The sequence below is a fragment of the Heteronotia binoei genome, chromosome 6 (assembly GCF_032191835.1).
Source record: "Heteronotia binoei isolate CCM8104 ecotype False Entrance Well chromosome 6, APGP_CSIRO_Hbin_v1, whole genome shotgun sequence".
Classification (NCBI taxonomy): Eukaryota; Metazoa; Chordata; class Lepidosauria; order Squamata; family Gekkonidae; genus Heteronotia; species Heteronotia binoei.
The window spans coordinates 10469875-10485566 of record NC_083228.1 but is presented as its reverse complement, the minus strand read 5'-3'; the positions used below and the strand labels follow the sequence as shown (position 1 = coordinate 10485566).

Here is a 15692-nt window from a genome sequence, read left to right as displayed (position 1 = left end):
GCCTATAACAATTTCTGGCATTATTCACAAGCCAAGGAACCATACTCTTTCAGCAGCGGTTGTCAAAGAACCCCTTCCCTTCTTCTGGAGGCTGGTACAAACCCTCTTGAGATTCCTACAGAGCAACACTTCATTGATATGCAATCGAAGTCTTAACAGCAAAAGGGAACTCGTTTTTGATCAGAGCATCGGCTAACTGCTACATTACTCATGCACGTGCACATCGGCTGAACTACATATCAACCAGAGTAACAAAATCACGATAGTTTTAACGTCTACCAATAAAAAGCGAAAGTTGTATCAAAACTGCGTGGTCCTCATTGTAACGATTGAGCATGGCGGGGCCTGGGGTCTAAAATTCACAGAGTATGAGCCTCTTCTCCCCACAGGACCTGTCGTTCCACTTGCCGTTCACAAAGATTTCCACGCAGTTCTCTCTCCCGTTTTCATTGTTGGGTTCCCCTTGCTGCCAGTTGGAGTACACAATGGCCTCGCCATTCAGGTACTTAAATCTCCCCTCTGTCTGGATGTCATTTATCCCAAGGAACACTGGCTTGTGATGGAGAATGACTATCTGTTGGATGGCAGCATTCTCAGCGGCATTCCTGGGGGAAGCGAGCTGGCCGCCGGCTTGCAGGCACCTTTGCCTCATGTCATCGAAGTTGCCTTCATAGCCGCTGGTCACAAAGGTTTTGTTGCCCACAGTTTGGCCGTTTGGGAATGCCGCGACTGGAATAAACAAAAAGGGGACATACGGCCATGTTGGCTGTTATGCAGCAAAGCCAAGAGGTCGATGGAAACGGTTGCTCTATCGATTGCATTTTTGTCCCAAACTTCTTCCCAGGAGCCTTCCTCCCTTTCGTCATAATAATCCTAAAACCAGGGGTGGCCAAAGTTGCTTAATGTAAGAGCCGCTTAGAATAAATGTCAGATTTTTGAGAGCTACAAGACATGAATGTCAGATGTTTGAGACCTACAAGACAAGAAAGGAAGGAAGGAAAATAGATAGGGAGGGAGAGGTGGAAAGAAAGCAACTTTAAATGCATTCTCCCAACTGCCAGCTGGCTTGGCTTGGAGAAGTGATTTAAAGAGACAAAAGCCTTCTCCAAGCCAGCTGACGGGCCGGTAGGGGCTTCAGGAGCCACACAATATCTGTGAAAGAGCCACATGTGGTTCCTGAGCCACTATTTGGCTACCCTTGACCTAGACCAAAGGACTTGCTCCTTTGTGGCTGTGTGAGGATTTGAACTCGAACACATGAAGCTGGCTTTGTAGCAACAGAGACCATTGTGTCATGGCAGCAGCTAGCCAAGAACTCAGGTGTCAGTTTTTCACACAGGCCTCAGATTCAGCAGAAGCTCACAGGAGGGCAGCCCCTGAACCATTCTGAGGGTTCCCCCTCCTCCTCCCCACCAACCTTGTCCGTTGAATAGGAGGTGCAGCTGCATAACAATCCCTGGATTAGGAGAGCAGGCAGCCAGCCAGCCACCAGGGGGTTTGCTATGCCCCCAGCAGCCCTCATTAAGTCCTAGAGAAGCCCGCGCCATCCTTTCTCCACTTCTTATGTAATTTTGTTTTAAACAATTTATTAATAACATATGGTTACAATCTTTAATTATATCCTTTCTATCTCTAACCCATATGATATTTTCGATCCCCCCTCCCTCCATTACTGGACTTCCCCCGAAGTTATATACTAAAGTTCAATTATAAAGGTACCCCTAGCCAATCAAAGTTCAATGTCTTTCTCTTCCCATTCATACTAAAAAATTGTCCAATGTCTTTTTACGTTCCACTCTTGCTCTATATATCCTTTAAATTTCTTCCACTCGTTTTTAAACACGTCTAAATCATAGTCTCTTAAAGTTCTTGTTAACTTATCCATCTCACTCCACGATAAAACTTTCACAAGCCAATCCCATTTCTCTGGTATTTTTTCTTGCTTCCACAACTGCGCATACAGTGTCCTAGCAGCTGAGAGCAAATACCAAATTAAAGTCCTATACTTCTTATGTGATTTTGAGCGGCAGGTGTCTTGCTGGCCTTTAGCCTGGAGGGGGGGGGGTGACGAAGGAGAGTCCCAGGTGAGCAAGACCTGCTTGAGCTGGCTGGATTTCTAGCCAGCCCAAGCAGGCCTCGCTCGCCCGGGGCTCACCTTTCTTGTTTCGGGTTGCTTTTGGCTGGGGAGGGGGCGGCGGCATATACTAATGTGTTATGCTAATGAGCTCCACCACCTATTTTTCTACAAAACGACCCCTGCTTCCACATCATCTATCTGATCCATTTAACTGGAGATGCTGGGGATTGAACTTGGGAGCTTTTAGATCCAAAGCATATGTCCTACCACCAACCCACAGCCCTTCCCCAATCCTCCCCACCACCCGGCCCGTGTCTACCATCATTCTTTCTTTCATGAATCTGCCTTCTACCGAATGTGGCACTGACCTTTCAACATTCATGAAAGTGAAGTTGCCCTTCTGCTCTTATAGCACTTTACCTTTTTGGAACTTGGCGAGACTGGCTTGCAACATTGTTAGCTGTCCTTGCAAATCGCTGACTTGTTTTTTCATGAGGTTGACCTCTGAGAAATGATAAAGCGACAATGAGTTGTGAGGCGCAGGACTAATAATAGCAGGGGACCCGAGACATATAGAGACGGCCCCCGACACATTTTGCTACAGCAGTGAAAACAAACGGCAAGCCACGAATACGACACAAAATTCCATTTATCCAAATGCTCTTCAAGTGAGAAAAGCTGTTCTTCAGGGGATAGGAATTCCTGTTTTAAGAGGAGACTCGCTTATACCGTGGAGGTCATTTGGTGATTAACGAGGGGGGAGGGGGTTAAACAAAGAATTTTGCTGCCCTTAACAGTCCAAATTCACAAATCCACAGTAAGCTTTCACTAGGGTTGCCAAGTCTAACTCAGATAATATCTGGGGACTTTGGAGGTGGGGTCGGGAGACTTTGGGGGTGGAGCCAGGAGACTTTCCCTAAAATAAATAAATAAAAACTCAGCAGCGCAGTTCCCCTGAACACAGTCTTCATTTCCTCACCCAAGCAGCTGCAAATCCTCTCTCTCTCTCTCTCTCTCTCTCACACACACACACACAGAAGCAAAAATAAAACAGTTTGCAATCCCACACTCATGTGGTCTCATTGGGGCAATTTACTCACGAGTTGCTAAACTTCCGATAACACAGGGAAACCAAAGGTTCACGTTTCCCCTTTACTATGCAAACGACCTCTGAAAAGCTTGTACAGCCAACGGAGGGTCTGGGCTGCTTTCACAGCTCCTGGGAGCAGCCACATTGTTCTGTCTGCTCACCCCGCCCCCATTCAGCCTTAAAGACACAGACACACCATCCAAACAGGAAGCCTTGGCAAGCTTTCTCCTAGCGTTCTGAAGGGAAAAGGCACAGGGTAGCTGTGGGAGAGGAGCTTTCCCCCCGCTGGCCAGCTGACCGAAGGTGGAAAAGAGCCTGAGAAAGTCGGAGAACCTCCCCCCCACCCCGGGACCAGGGGATTGGCAAGCCTACCTTTCACTGAACTTGAATATTCTTTCGGTTTGCTTTGAGGGTCAAAAGTAGTACAGTGGGAGAGGGGAATCCTCACTCAATAAAATCCAATTATATTGTTGTTCATAACTCTTCTCAGCTATTTTCTCCTCTCCTTTAAGCGATCCCAGCCAACCAGCAATCATGTTCTAGATGTGATTATGTCATGATGCAGCCAGTTGGGTTTGGCAATTTGATGATGTGAAGGTCAAACCAGACTTATTTAGAATGAAGGGGATGCTGGACATCACAGTTTTTTTTTTTTGCGATCTCCCCTTCTCCAAAATTGGTGCCAGGCAGGAGCTCCTTTGCATATTAGGCCACACACCCCTGATGTAGCCAATCCTCCAAGAGCTTATAAAAAAGAGCCTTGTGAGCTCTTGGAGGACTGGCTACATCGGGGTGTGTGGCTTAATATGCAAAGGAGCTCCTGCTAGAATTCCACCCCTGTTGCCAGGGTAGATCTACTTTTGTTTCTGACAAAGATTTTCCCAAACGAAGGCCGCCTCCGCCTGGTTCAGCTGACTAAAGAAAAGATGGGTGACCCAAATTTCTTACGATGTCTTGGTTTTGTGGCTGTTTTACTATACACTTTGTCTCACAGTTTTCCTGGAGAGAGCTGAGGTAAAAATGTTTTTAGATAAAGAGATTTCTGCACAGTTAGAACAAAGTAATTTAAAATATGCTGTCCTGTAATCATTCCTACAGTAGACTCCGCCTTATGGTGGGCTGGGCCTGCTACATTAAAGATCAAAAACGATTGGCTCTCTTTCTAAAGAAATCGTTGCTTCTACACATAAAAAACACCCATTCCCTAGATCCGATGATTTAATTGTTTTAATTATTTTATTGTTGGATTTTTAATTGTTGTATTATGTTGTAATCCACCCTGAGCCCATTACAGGAAAGGGTGGACTATAAATCCACAAAATAATAAATAAAATTAAAATAAAATGGATAATTTCACTGAATGGCCTGATATAAGAACATAAGAGAAGCCATGTTGGATCAGGCCAATGGTCCATCCAGTCCAACACTCTGTGTCACACAGTGGCCAAAAAATTTATATATATATATATATATATATATATATATATATATATATATATATATATATATATATATATATATATATATATATATATATATATATATATATATATATACACATACACACACCACATATATATATACACACTGTGGCTAATAGCCACTGAGTCAGATTGAGGTGACAAGAGAGGAGGTCCTACAACTGATAGATGAATTAAAAACTAATAAGTCACCAGATCCGGATGGCATACATCCAAGAGTTCTGAAAGAACTCCAAGTTGAACTTCTGGATCTTCTGACAAAAATATGTAATCTTTCATTGATATCTGCCTCCGTTCCTGAGGACTGGAAGGTAGCAAATGTCACCCCCATCTTTAAAAAGGGTTCCAGAGGAGATCTGGGAAACTACAGGCTAGTCAGTCTGACTTCAATACCGGGAAAGTTGGTAGAAACCATTATCAAGGACAGAATGAGTAGGTACATTGATGAACACGGGTTATTGAGGAAGACTCAGCATGGGTTCTGTAAGGGAAGATCTTGCCTCACTAACCTGATATCCTATCACTGGGATATGTAATTTAAAAACACACACACTTAAACATTCACCTGATTGGCAAATAGGTCCTCAATGTTGCTTGAATTGATCCCAGTTGCATAGTTGTGAACACCTCCACCCAAAATGTGGCCAGTAAGAAGCCAAGAGGACTCTGGGACCTTCGTGTCTGCTGGACCACCTCTCCTCCCATGAACAACCACATTTTGCATAGTTTGTGGAATGACAGATCTCTGGAAGCCTTCCTGATCTCAGCCAGACAGGCCATCCCTTCAGGTGGGGCCACAATGGAGAACCTGGGAGTGGGGGGGGGGGAGTTGATGACCCCGACCTTTTGCCGAGGGCAGAAGGCTCTTAACAGATGAGTGAAGCTTTGTGGCAGAACATGGGGAGTTTCTACAGAAAGATAATAGAGCTGCACTGTTACAGAATGGCTCAGGAGGGTGCTTTATAAAGGGAAAGGGACTATACCACTGTGTATGGGCCTGTACCACTGTGCCTACTAATGTGTATGGGACATGCTATACCACTGTTTATGAGACTATACCACCATGCATAGGACATAGAGTCCCGTGGTGCAGAGTGGTAAAGCTGCAGTACTGCAGTCGGAGTCCTCTGCTCACAACCTGAGTTCGATCCTGGCGGAAGCTGGGTTCCAGTAGCCGGCTCAAGGTTGTCTCAGCCTTCCATCCTTCCGAGGTCGGTAAAATGAGTCCCCAGCTTGCTGGGGGGAAAGTGTAGATGACTCAGGAAGGCAATGGCAAATCATCCCGTAAAAAGTCTGTGAAAGCACCATGATGCAATGTCATGCTTACTCAGGTTTCCTCAGAGCTGGAAACGACTGGTGCTTGCACAGGGGACTACTTTTACCTTTATAGGACATATTGGCCCAGTATACCACTGTCCTTGGGACTATTCCACTGTGTATAAGACAAACTATACCACTACGTATGGGACTATGCCACTGTGTATGGGACATATACCACTGTGTATACCACTGTGTATAGGACATATTATGTGTTTGCGGCACATATTATCCTGCCATCACTGCATTGTTTTCTGCTGATGTAATACCATTTTTCTGCATTGTATCTGCTCTTTGTGCCGTGCCTAATATGTCATGCTTACTCAGGTTTCTGTAATCCTAGTCCCACTACATTGCTTATTAATTATCCGCTCACATTGATTGTATTGATTTAAACAGTGTCATCCTCTTTGAATCTCAGCAAAATAAATATAGCAAATAAATATCCCCAACAAGAATTATTAAAACTAGTCTCTTTCATTTAAGAGCAACATTAACACACTCACCGGAGAGGCCGCTGTCTCCCTTTGTTCCCTTTTCTCCCATGGAACCTTTGTCTCCTTTCAGACCAGGAGAGCCTGTTTTCCCCATCAGGCCCGGCACGCCAATTGGTCCTTGCAATCCTGTTGTAATTAAATCACCAAGTTACTGAGTGGCTTCTGTTATCTTTTGGCTTCTGTAATCCTTGGGAGACCACCAAGAAAGGCCCTGGAGAGGAAGGCAACAGTCAACCACTTCGTGTTTCTCACTTGCCTTGAAAGTCTCTTGCTGGGGTTGCCATCAGTTGGAAGCTAATCAGGGTGAGTACTTGGATGGGAGACCACCAAGGAAGGCTTTGCAGAGGATAGCAACGGCCAACCACCTCTGCTTCTCACTTACATTTAAAGCCTTTCACTAGGTTGCCATAAATTGTTTGCAACTTGATGGCACATATGCATGTCAGGAGATGGGCAGCTTTTTATTTAACATTATTAGCAGCGAGCCGTGATTCTTGCACGGCTATGCTCACTAGTCCTGCCACTTGTGAACTGACTTGTACAGAAACAAGTTAATTATGCCTGGAGAGCCGCTGCCAGTCTGAGAAGACAATACTGACTTTGATGGACCAAGTGTCTGATTCAGTATAAGGCAGCTTCATATGTTCATATGCATTTGTGAAGGGCTACCATCTTGTGTCTGTCTTGAACACTGCCAGCTCTTAGCTCCTTCAACAAAAAGTGCTATTCATAGAATCATAGTTGGAAGGTACCTCCAGGGTCATCTAGTCCAACCCCCTGCACATGCAGGAAACTCACAAATACCTCCCCCTAAATTCACAGGGTCTTCATTGCTGTCAGATGGCCATCTAGCCTCTGTTTAAAAACCTCCAAGGAAGGAGAGCCCACTACCTCCCTAGGAAGCCTGTTCCACTGAGGAATCGCTCTGTCAGGAAGTTCTTCCTAATGTTGAGTCAGAAACTCTGTTGATTTAATTTCAACCTATTGGTTCTGGTCCTACCTTCTGGGACCACAGAAAACAATTCCACACCATCCTCTATATGACAGTCCTTCAAGTACTTGAAGATGGTGATCATATCACCTCTCAGCCCTCTCCAGGCTAAACATGCCCAGCTCCTTTAACCTTTCTTCATAGGACTTCTCCAGATCCCTCACCATCTTTGTCGCCCTCCTCTGAACCCATTCCAGCTTGTCTATATCCTTCTTAAAATATGGTGCCCAAAACTGAACACAAGACTCCAGGTGAGGTCTTACCAGAGCAGAGTAAAGTAATACCGTCACTTCACATGATCTCATACTTCACTTACCTCTGTCTCCCACTTCTCCTTTTGCTCCTTTCTCGCCCACTGAGCCATTGTCCCCTTTTGGTCCCGGATTGCCTTTCATGCCTTGCGGGCCTGGCACACCAGGGGCTCCTGTTGGTCCTACAGGGAGATCGATTGATTCAGGTAAGGAAAAGTTTTTCAGGTCTTCTAGTGAAAAGGACCTGATATCTTAGCATTCCGAAAGTTTGAGAGCTTGTTAAAAGGCACAAACATTAGAAAGAAATACGCTGGAAAACGCAGAATATGCTAAAGTTTAAATTCCCAGTGGAAGCCAAGAGCATGCTGTTAGGTGTTCTGCCTAACAAATAAGCAAAAATTGTAGAAGAGCTATTCAAATGCGTGGTGACAGCGGCTAGAACCATTTACGCAGCAAAATGGAAACTAGATGTCTGTCCCCGTTTAGAAGAATGGGAGAATAAACTTGCTGAATATGCAGTAATGTGATAGACAGTCAAACATTTATTCAAAGAATCATTCAGTTCTATCATTTCTGTTTTCTGCCAGGAAGTTTATTACACTGCCCAAGACTCTTTTGGCATTTGTTATACTGTTGCTGAAGCAAAGAAACACTGACTGTTAAAAAGCAGGGCTATTCTTGTAGCAGGAACTCCTTTGCATATTAGGCCCCACCCTCCTAATGTAGCCAATCCTCCTGGAGTTTACAGTAGGCCCTGTGCTAAGAGCCCTGGAAGCTCTTGGAGGATTGGCTACCTCAGGGGCGTGTGGCCTAATATGCAAAGGACTTCCTTCTACAAAAAAAAAAAAAAGCCCTGTTAAAAAGTATACCTAGCATGGAATCCAGAGCCTGTATTTCAGAGACGCTGAAATTCCTGGGGAAGAAAAAGAAAATGTTTTGTGCGTCCTATCACTGAGTGTTGGCCTATACAGCATCGAAACATGATAAATAAAGCGTGACGCAAATAATTCTGACAGCAGGTATGAAATTAAGGAAAGCTAAACAGAACCGCAGGTGTCTCAGCAGGGCAGCGTGGGCCCTGCTTCAAGCACAGATGTTCAAAGCAAACATCAATGTAAGCATAACGTGACTGTAATGAGCCAGTGGAGGCATGGGGTAGTGGGCCCTTGAAACTCGGGCGCCCAGGGAAGAAGCCACAACTGCGGGCAGGCAAGCCAGGTGGAACGAGCAGGGATTTCAGCTTCAGCCGGCAGTAGCAAGGGACCAGCCCCCGAGATCTGAAGACTCACCCACTTATTCAAGCAGCACTTATTTTCTCAGTGCAGTCATGTATTGGGTTCATGACAGCCAGTGGTGGACTGGGTCTAAAAAAATATTGGTTGCCAGGAGACAAAGGGGGCCCACCCACAATGATAAGGCTATCGTTTCATGTTTATAAGAAAGAAATACTATTTTCAAAAAACACAAGTGGAAAAAAGGTACAATTAAAACTTTTGCGAAATAAATGCATATGCATTTTTAGTAATTACAGTGTACGTATATTGTACATTTTACTGGCAGTACGCAGTAGATAAAAGGTAAAGGTAGTTCCCTGTGCAAGCACCAGTCGTTTTCGATTGGGATGACGTTGCTTTCACAACGTTTTCACGGCAGACTTTTTACGGGGTGGTTTGCCATTGCCTTCCCCAGTCCTCTACACTTCCCCCCACAGCAAGCTGGGGACTCATTTTACCGACCTCGGAAGAATGGAAGGCTGAGTCAACCTGGAGCCGGCTACCTGAACCAGCTTCCGCTGGGATCGAACTCAGGTCATGAGCAGAGAGCTCCGACTGCAGTACTGCAGCTTTGCCACGGGGCTCTTGCATGCAGTAGATACTAAATGTAAATACAGATTGCATTTTCTCCAGGGGAGCTGATCTCTGCCAGTTGGAAAAGCGGGAGATCCCAAGGCCCCACCTGGAGGCTGGCAACCCTACAGACAACGTAAATTTTAGTTGCATTACAGTAATAATATTGAAACTTCTATTATATTTTCAAGCTACTAAAAGGACATTAACGTTTTAAACATATTGTCTAATGTTTAAGGGGGCCCACTTCATCGGGGCCCACTTGCCTTCGGGCACGCTGACACCCTGGCTAGTTCGCCAATGATGACAGCTTAGAGAAAACTTGAGTACGAACCACCACGGGTTCGTCTAGTTCTCACCGGCTTCTGTGTCTGGGCTGTACCACATCAGATTGCAGGTACGTGCTCTTCTCCCTATACTAATATTTATAACAACAACATTTATAACAAATGTTGGATTTTAATTATTTAATGAAATGTTAATTTTATAGTGTAATTTATTTTTATGTTAGTTTTATATATGTTGTAAGCCGCCCTGAGCCAATCGATGGGAAGGGCGGGATATAAATCCCAGATAAATAAATAAATAAATAAAAATAATATAATCCTTGCAACCGGAAAGCTAGCACGTCACCAAAAAGTATCTCCCCTAGGGGTTGCCAGCTCTGGGTTAGGAAATCCCAGGAGATCTGGGAGGTGGAGCCCGGAGAGGGCCTCAGCAGAGTAAAATGACACAGAGGCCACCCTCCAAAGCAGCTGTTTTCTCCAGGGAGACCAACTGTAATAGCAAGAGAGTCTTCTCCAGGTGCTACCAGGAGGTTGGCAACCCTAAGCGGCTTCTTGACTGCAGACCCTGACTGTTAGTAAATGCGTTTTGGCACTTGATCATTTGAACATGTGAAAATGGTGCCAGAAATTAAGCTCCCACTGCCCATTGTGATATAGGTACTGCTTGACCTGTGCTGTCCAATGGCATCAGCCATCAACTTAACAATGGAAGGCCAGCTTCAGGGCTGTCACCCCATAGGTAATGGTAAGCAGGCCTCAGATTCAGCAGGAGCTCATGGGAGCACAGCTCCTGAACCTTTTTGAGGGTTCCCCCTCCTCCTCCCCACCTACCTATCTTGTCCATTGAACAGTAGGTACAGCTGCATAACAATCCCTGGATTAGGAGAGCAGGCAGCCAGCCAGCCACCAAGGGCTTTGCCACACACCCAGCAGCCCTTATTAACTCCTGGAGAAGCCCACGCAACCCTTTCTTCACTTCTGATGTGATTTTGGGTGGCCTTTTGACTGTGGGAAGGGCAGCCCAGGAGAGCTCCAGGTGAGCGAGGCCTGCTTGGGCTGGCTGGATCTCTAGCCAGCTCAAGCAGAGCAGGCCAGATCTATAGCCAGCCCAAGCAGGCCTTGCTCACCCGAGATACTCCTTTCTTCCATCGGATTGCTTTTGGTTGGTGGGGGGTAGTGGTGGCATATGCTAATGATTATGTTAATGAGCTCCACCACCTATTTTTCTACAAAATGGCCCGATGGTAAGGCATCCATGACCAGGTTTGCCAGCCTCCAGGTGTGGCCTGGGGATCTCCCAGAATTCCAAAGTACTCATGTCCACCATGTAGTGCTGCTCTCTCAACTCAATTTTCAAGAAAGGCAACATCGTATTCATAGGATTATCCATCTCCAGGTAGGATCTGTGGCTCTCCCAGAATTACAGAGAGCCAGTTTGGTGTAGTGGTTAAGTGCGCAGACTCTTATCTGGGAGAACTGGGTTTGATTCCCCACTCCTCCACTTGCACCTGCTGGAATGGCCTTGGGTCAGCCATAGCTCTGGCAGAGGTTGTCCTTGAAAGGGCAGCTTCCATGAGTGCTCCTCAGCCCCACCCACCTCACAGGGTGTCTGTTGTGGGGGAGGAAGGTAAAGGAGATTGTGAGCCACTCTGAGACTCTTTGGAGTGGAGGGCGGGATATAAATCCAATATCTTCATCTTCTTCTTCTACAACTGATCTCCAGAGTCATCAACCATGTGTGCTGCCCTCAGAACTCAAATTTCAGGAAAAGCAACATATCCATGGGTTTCCCAGTCTCCAGGTGGGGCAGGGTAAAGGTACACAGACCTCTGCGAAAACCCGCCTCAATAAATAACAAACTGAATTCACTTATAGAAAATGAAAATATATTCATACAAAAGAATGAAACTAGATCACACTTAAAGTTACAGAACACTGACCACACCCGAACCCAAAGTCTCGAACGTGCACTCAATGCCGAATAATTCCAAATTAACGGTCCGGGTTGTGGTAAAGAGGTCGATTCTCAGACGGAATCCAATGCTTCAGTTTCTTTCAAGAAGAAGGGTGGAGTGATATATTGCAGCAAGGCAAGAAGGAAGCGCGACAGGGTTGTACGTGATCCCATTTCACCCAAAGCTTCTACAAGCTTCAAAATGCCGTTATACAATTTTCAAAAAAGAGTAAAGTTCAGAATACTCAGCAATCAGTTCCGACCAGGTGGGGTCTGGAGATTTCCCAGAATTACAGCTCATCCCCAGACTACAGAGATCAGTTTCCCTGGAGAAAATGGCTGCTTTGGAGGGTAGACTCTGTGGCACTAGGCTCCACTGAGCTCCCTCATTTCCTCAAACCCTGTCCTCCCCAGACTCCACCCCCTAAATCTTCAGGAATTTCCCAAAACAGAGTTGGCAACCTTGATCCATGACAGGTGGTGTGCTGCAGACAGAACAGTAAGAAGGAGAACTATCCAATTTAGAGACCAATTTGTCTTCTACTGACATGTGTTGAGTTCAACTGAAAGAAACATTTCTAGGATATTTGACCAGGAATAGTATTGAGAGGGTTTTATAGTGGTTTAATGTTTCCTCTAAGCTGCAGAGTCTTGTGAGCAAAAATTCTACTTTGTGAGCTACTGGCATTAAAGTTGTGAGCTACTGCATAAATTAGTGTGCTCTGGGGTCATCTTTCTCCAGCTAAGACAAAAATGTGTGAGCTGGAGGCTAAAAATCTCCGAGCTAGCTCACGCTAACTCAGCTTAGAGGGAACACGGGTCTTGATCCATTTTTCCTCCTTTGTCACATCCCTTCATGACATCTCAAACAGCTTTTGAGAGCATATCATGGGCCTGCTGTTTGCCCAAAGAGCCAAGCAACACAGAAAGATTTATGAAGTTCTTGGAATTTTGGCCAAGATATTCCCCCCTCCCCACCAGCTCCCTATAGAAATGCAACCAACAGACTTACCTGTTTCTCCAGTTACTCCTTTTTCACCTTGAGGCCCCTGGTCACCTTTTGCTCCAGCAGGACCTGGACTTCCCGGAGGACCCTGCAAACCTCGGATTCCACGTGGTCCTGCTCGGGCAGAAATAATTATTTGCAGGTGCAGAAAGGTCAACTCCATAAGGATCTGGCAAGGCCAAAGGCGATGGCTCTTAGATCCCTGCACTACCACTGCCCCCTGTGGTGAGGTTGTGCAGTTAGCTGTAGAACTGCAGTTACTTGGGCAACCCATCCGTTTCTCCTGACCTGGAAGGGCTATAAAAGCTTCAAGGTCAGCGTGGGAATTTGTCTGGGCTTGAGGAGTCTTAACCATCGTCATAACACGGCATGTTGTGGTTGCGCAAGCTCTAACACAGTGGTTTGTTGTGAAGTAGGTACGGCATGTCACCTGCTTGAAAAACGAGAACTAGCTAATCCTGCTATGCTAGCTGTCAACTGTAATCCTATTAAAGAAGATTAATACCGAGTGGATACTAATCCCACAATCTTCTGTCCTTACCTCCTGATATATCCTGGTCTCTGCCTTTTCCTCCTAATTCTACCACTCTCTGTTGCTCTTCTACTTCCTTGCACAGGTAGTCTCCTGTGCAAGCACTGGTCATTTATAACTATGGGGTGATGTCGCAGCATGATGTTTTCACCGCAGACTTTTTATGGGGTGATTTGCTATTGCCTTCCCCAGTCATCTACGCTTTCCCCCCAGCGAGCTGGGTATTCATTTTACTGACCTTGGAAGGATGGAAGGCTGAGTCAACCTTGAGCCGGCTGCCTGAACCCAGCTTCTGCTGGGATCGAACTCAGGTCACGAGCAGAGAGAGCTCAGACTGCAATACTGCAGCCTTACCACTCTGCACCACAGGGCTCCTCTACTTCCTTAATGAGAAGAAACCCACCTACTTTCCCTAGCTTTCCCCTATGCCTGGAAATCCTGCCCCAAACACCAAGCTATACTCAAATCCCACAAGAAATCCATCTCTCCCTTGAAACATTAGGCTTACTTCTTTTGTCTTCGGCTCCCAATACAGGGTCCGACTACGTGTTCAATTTTCCCCAGGTGCATCTTGAAGCAGTTTCAGGTTAGGATGGGAGTCCCCAAGGGAGTACATTTGGTGCCACAGTGCCCACTGATACCTAAGGTATCATACCTTCTCTGGCAACTACCAAGAGAAAGGAGGTGAACCAGGTGGGGCTTGTGTCCAGTGAGGTTTCCGATTGGCCCCTGGAGATTTGATTGTTCAGGGTTCGACACCCCTTTTCTTTGGCAGCAGCTGCCACCAAAGCACAAGGATCTTCAACATGTGGCTGAAGGTGGCAGCCATTTCGCGGCTGGCCCTGCCTCCTGCGGCAGCCATTTTGTGGCTGCATCTCTTCCCCCATGTCAGAATTCCAAATTTACCTGCAGACTCAAAAAGGTTGGGAACCTCTGGTTTAGGAGAATGGTGTGGAGGAGAAGGCGTAAGTCTCCTCTCTCATGCTGTCATAGGGTTGCTATATGTGGTATGGTATTAGGGGTGTACATTTTGCCAGCATGTACCTGGAGCTGAGGCCTTGAGATTGTCCTTATGATGCTGTCTGTTTGAGTCCTTTGGAGCATATTTCCTGTTCTCATTCTTGTCCCGTCTGTTCATACACGACTGTGCTTCTTCACAATGAATGGCTGCTACCTAAGCTGCATTGGTCAACTGAACTGCTCTACTAGCAATGCTGGTGCAGTCTCTGAGACGGAGATATTGCATTGTAACTGAGGTCCTCCATCTCTCAGCTTCCAAGAAACGCCATTAATAATCCTCACACACGCATCACTGCCATAAGTGGTGCTATATTTGGCAGGTTGCATTCCTAATTATGATATCCAGCAGGCTCGGAGGTGAACAAGCTAAGAGCAGCTAAATTAAAACGTGCAAATTAAAATATCACACCTGATCACATTTCATAATCTAAATGCCTCACTTGATGGGTTCAAAACCATTTCTTTGTTCATAATTTTTTTTTTTTGCTGATGGAATCATTTCCGATAAGGAAGACGTGAAGTACCTCTTGTTAGATGTTCATTAAACAAGTGGTAATTATAGCCTTTAAAATTCCAGGAAGTAGTTTTTACTTACTTCTCATTTGAGAATAATGGAATCCTTCCAATTGGTGTTCAGGGTTCAACACTATTTATTGAAATATTTAAATACTTCTAAGGCATTAGAATGCCTGGTCTACATTTGGGGTAAGCTGGCTTCTCTCTCCCCACATAGCACTGTTGAAAAGTGTCCTATTCCTTTCTGTCCCTTTTCTCATCAGGCAAATAAGCTGCACCAAGAGACAAAGATGGCTGAAAGAGTAGTCAACAGAGGAAGCAACTTGCCTCAGAGGGAGTTGCGAGTTCAAGGTTCTGCTGGACATGCAGTCTCAAACAGAACAGAGGAAGATCATGTATCTTCTTTCACCCATGAAAAACAAACAGCAGACTGGTTAAAACTGAAGGAATAAGACGAGAACAGAAATGGAAAAAGTTCTGCTTGGAGATAATGAAAAATTAATTTCAAAAATCTATAAATTACTTTTAAAATGGTCTATGGAAGATGAAAGTGAAATCTCAAATGATTAAGTGGGCAATTAATGTAAATAACGAAATACAAATGGACGCATGGGAATATTTGTGGAAGAACTCTATGAAACTCTCAACATGTCAGAGTATTAAAGAAAACTGTTTTAAGATGATGTACAGATGGTATATGACTCCTAAAAAGTTGGCAAAGATGAACAATAAGATGCCAGATAGATGTTGGAAATGTAAAAAACATGAAAGTTCTTTCTACCATATGTGGTGGACTTGTGAAAGAGCGAAAAAGTATTGGCAGATG

The 15692-nt window shown here is 45.2% G+C and overlaps 1 protein-coding gene across 1 annotated transcript in view; it reads right to left on the bottom strand.

Moving 5' to 3' along the window:
• Positions 1 to 352: 352 nt before the first annotated feature.
• The window catches only part of LOC132574260 (pulmonary surfactant-associated protein D-like), a 33700-nt gene continuing 18360 nt past the window's right edge, over positions 353 to 15692 (bottom strand). The window contains exons 4-8 of the mRNA XM_060242608.1: positions 12805 to 12912; positions 7770 to 7886; positions 6472 to 6588; positions 2498 to 2581; positions 353 to 729 (exon numbers count right to left, since the gene is read on the bottom strand). Coding sequence (XP_060098591.1) covers positions 353 to 729; positions 2498 to 2581; positions 6472 to 6588; positions 7770 to 7886; positions 12805 to 12912 — 803 coding nt within the window. The remainder of the gene's footprint in view (positions 730 to 2497; positions 2582 to 6471; positions 6589 to 7769; positions 7887 to 12804; positions 12913 to 15692) is intronic.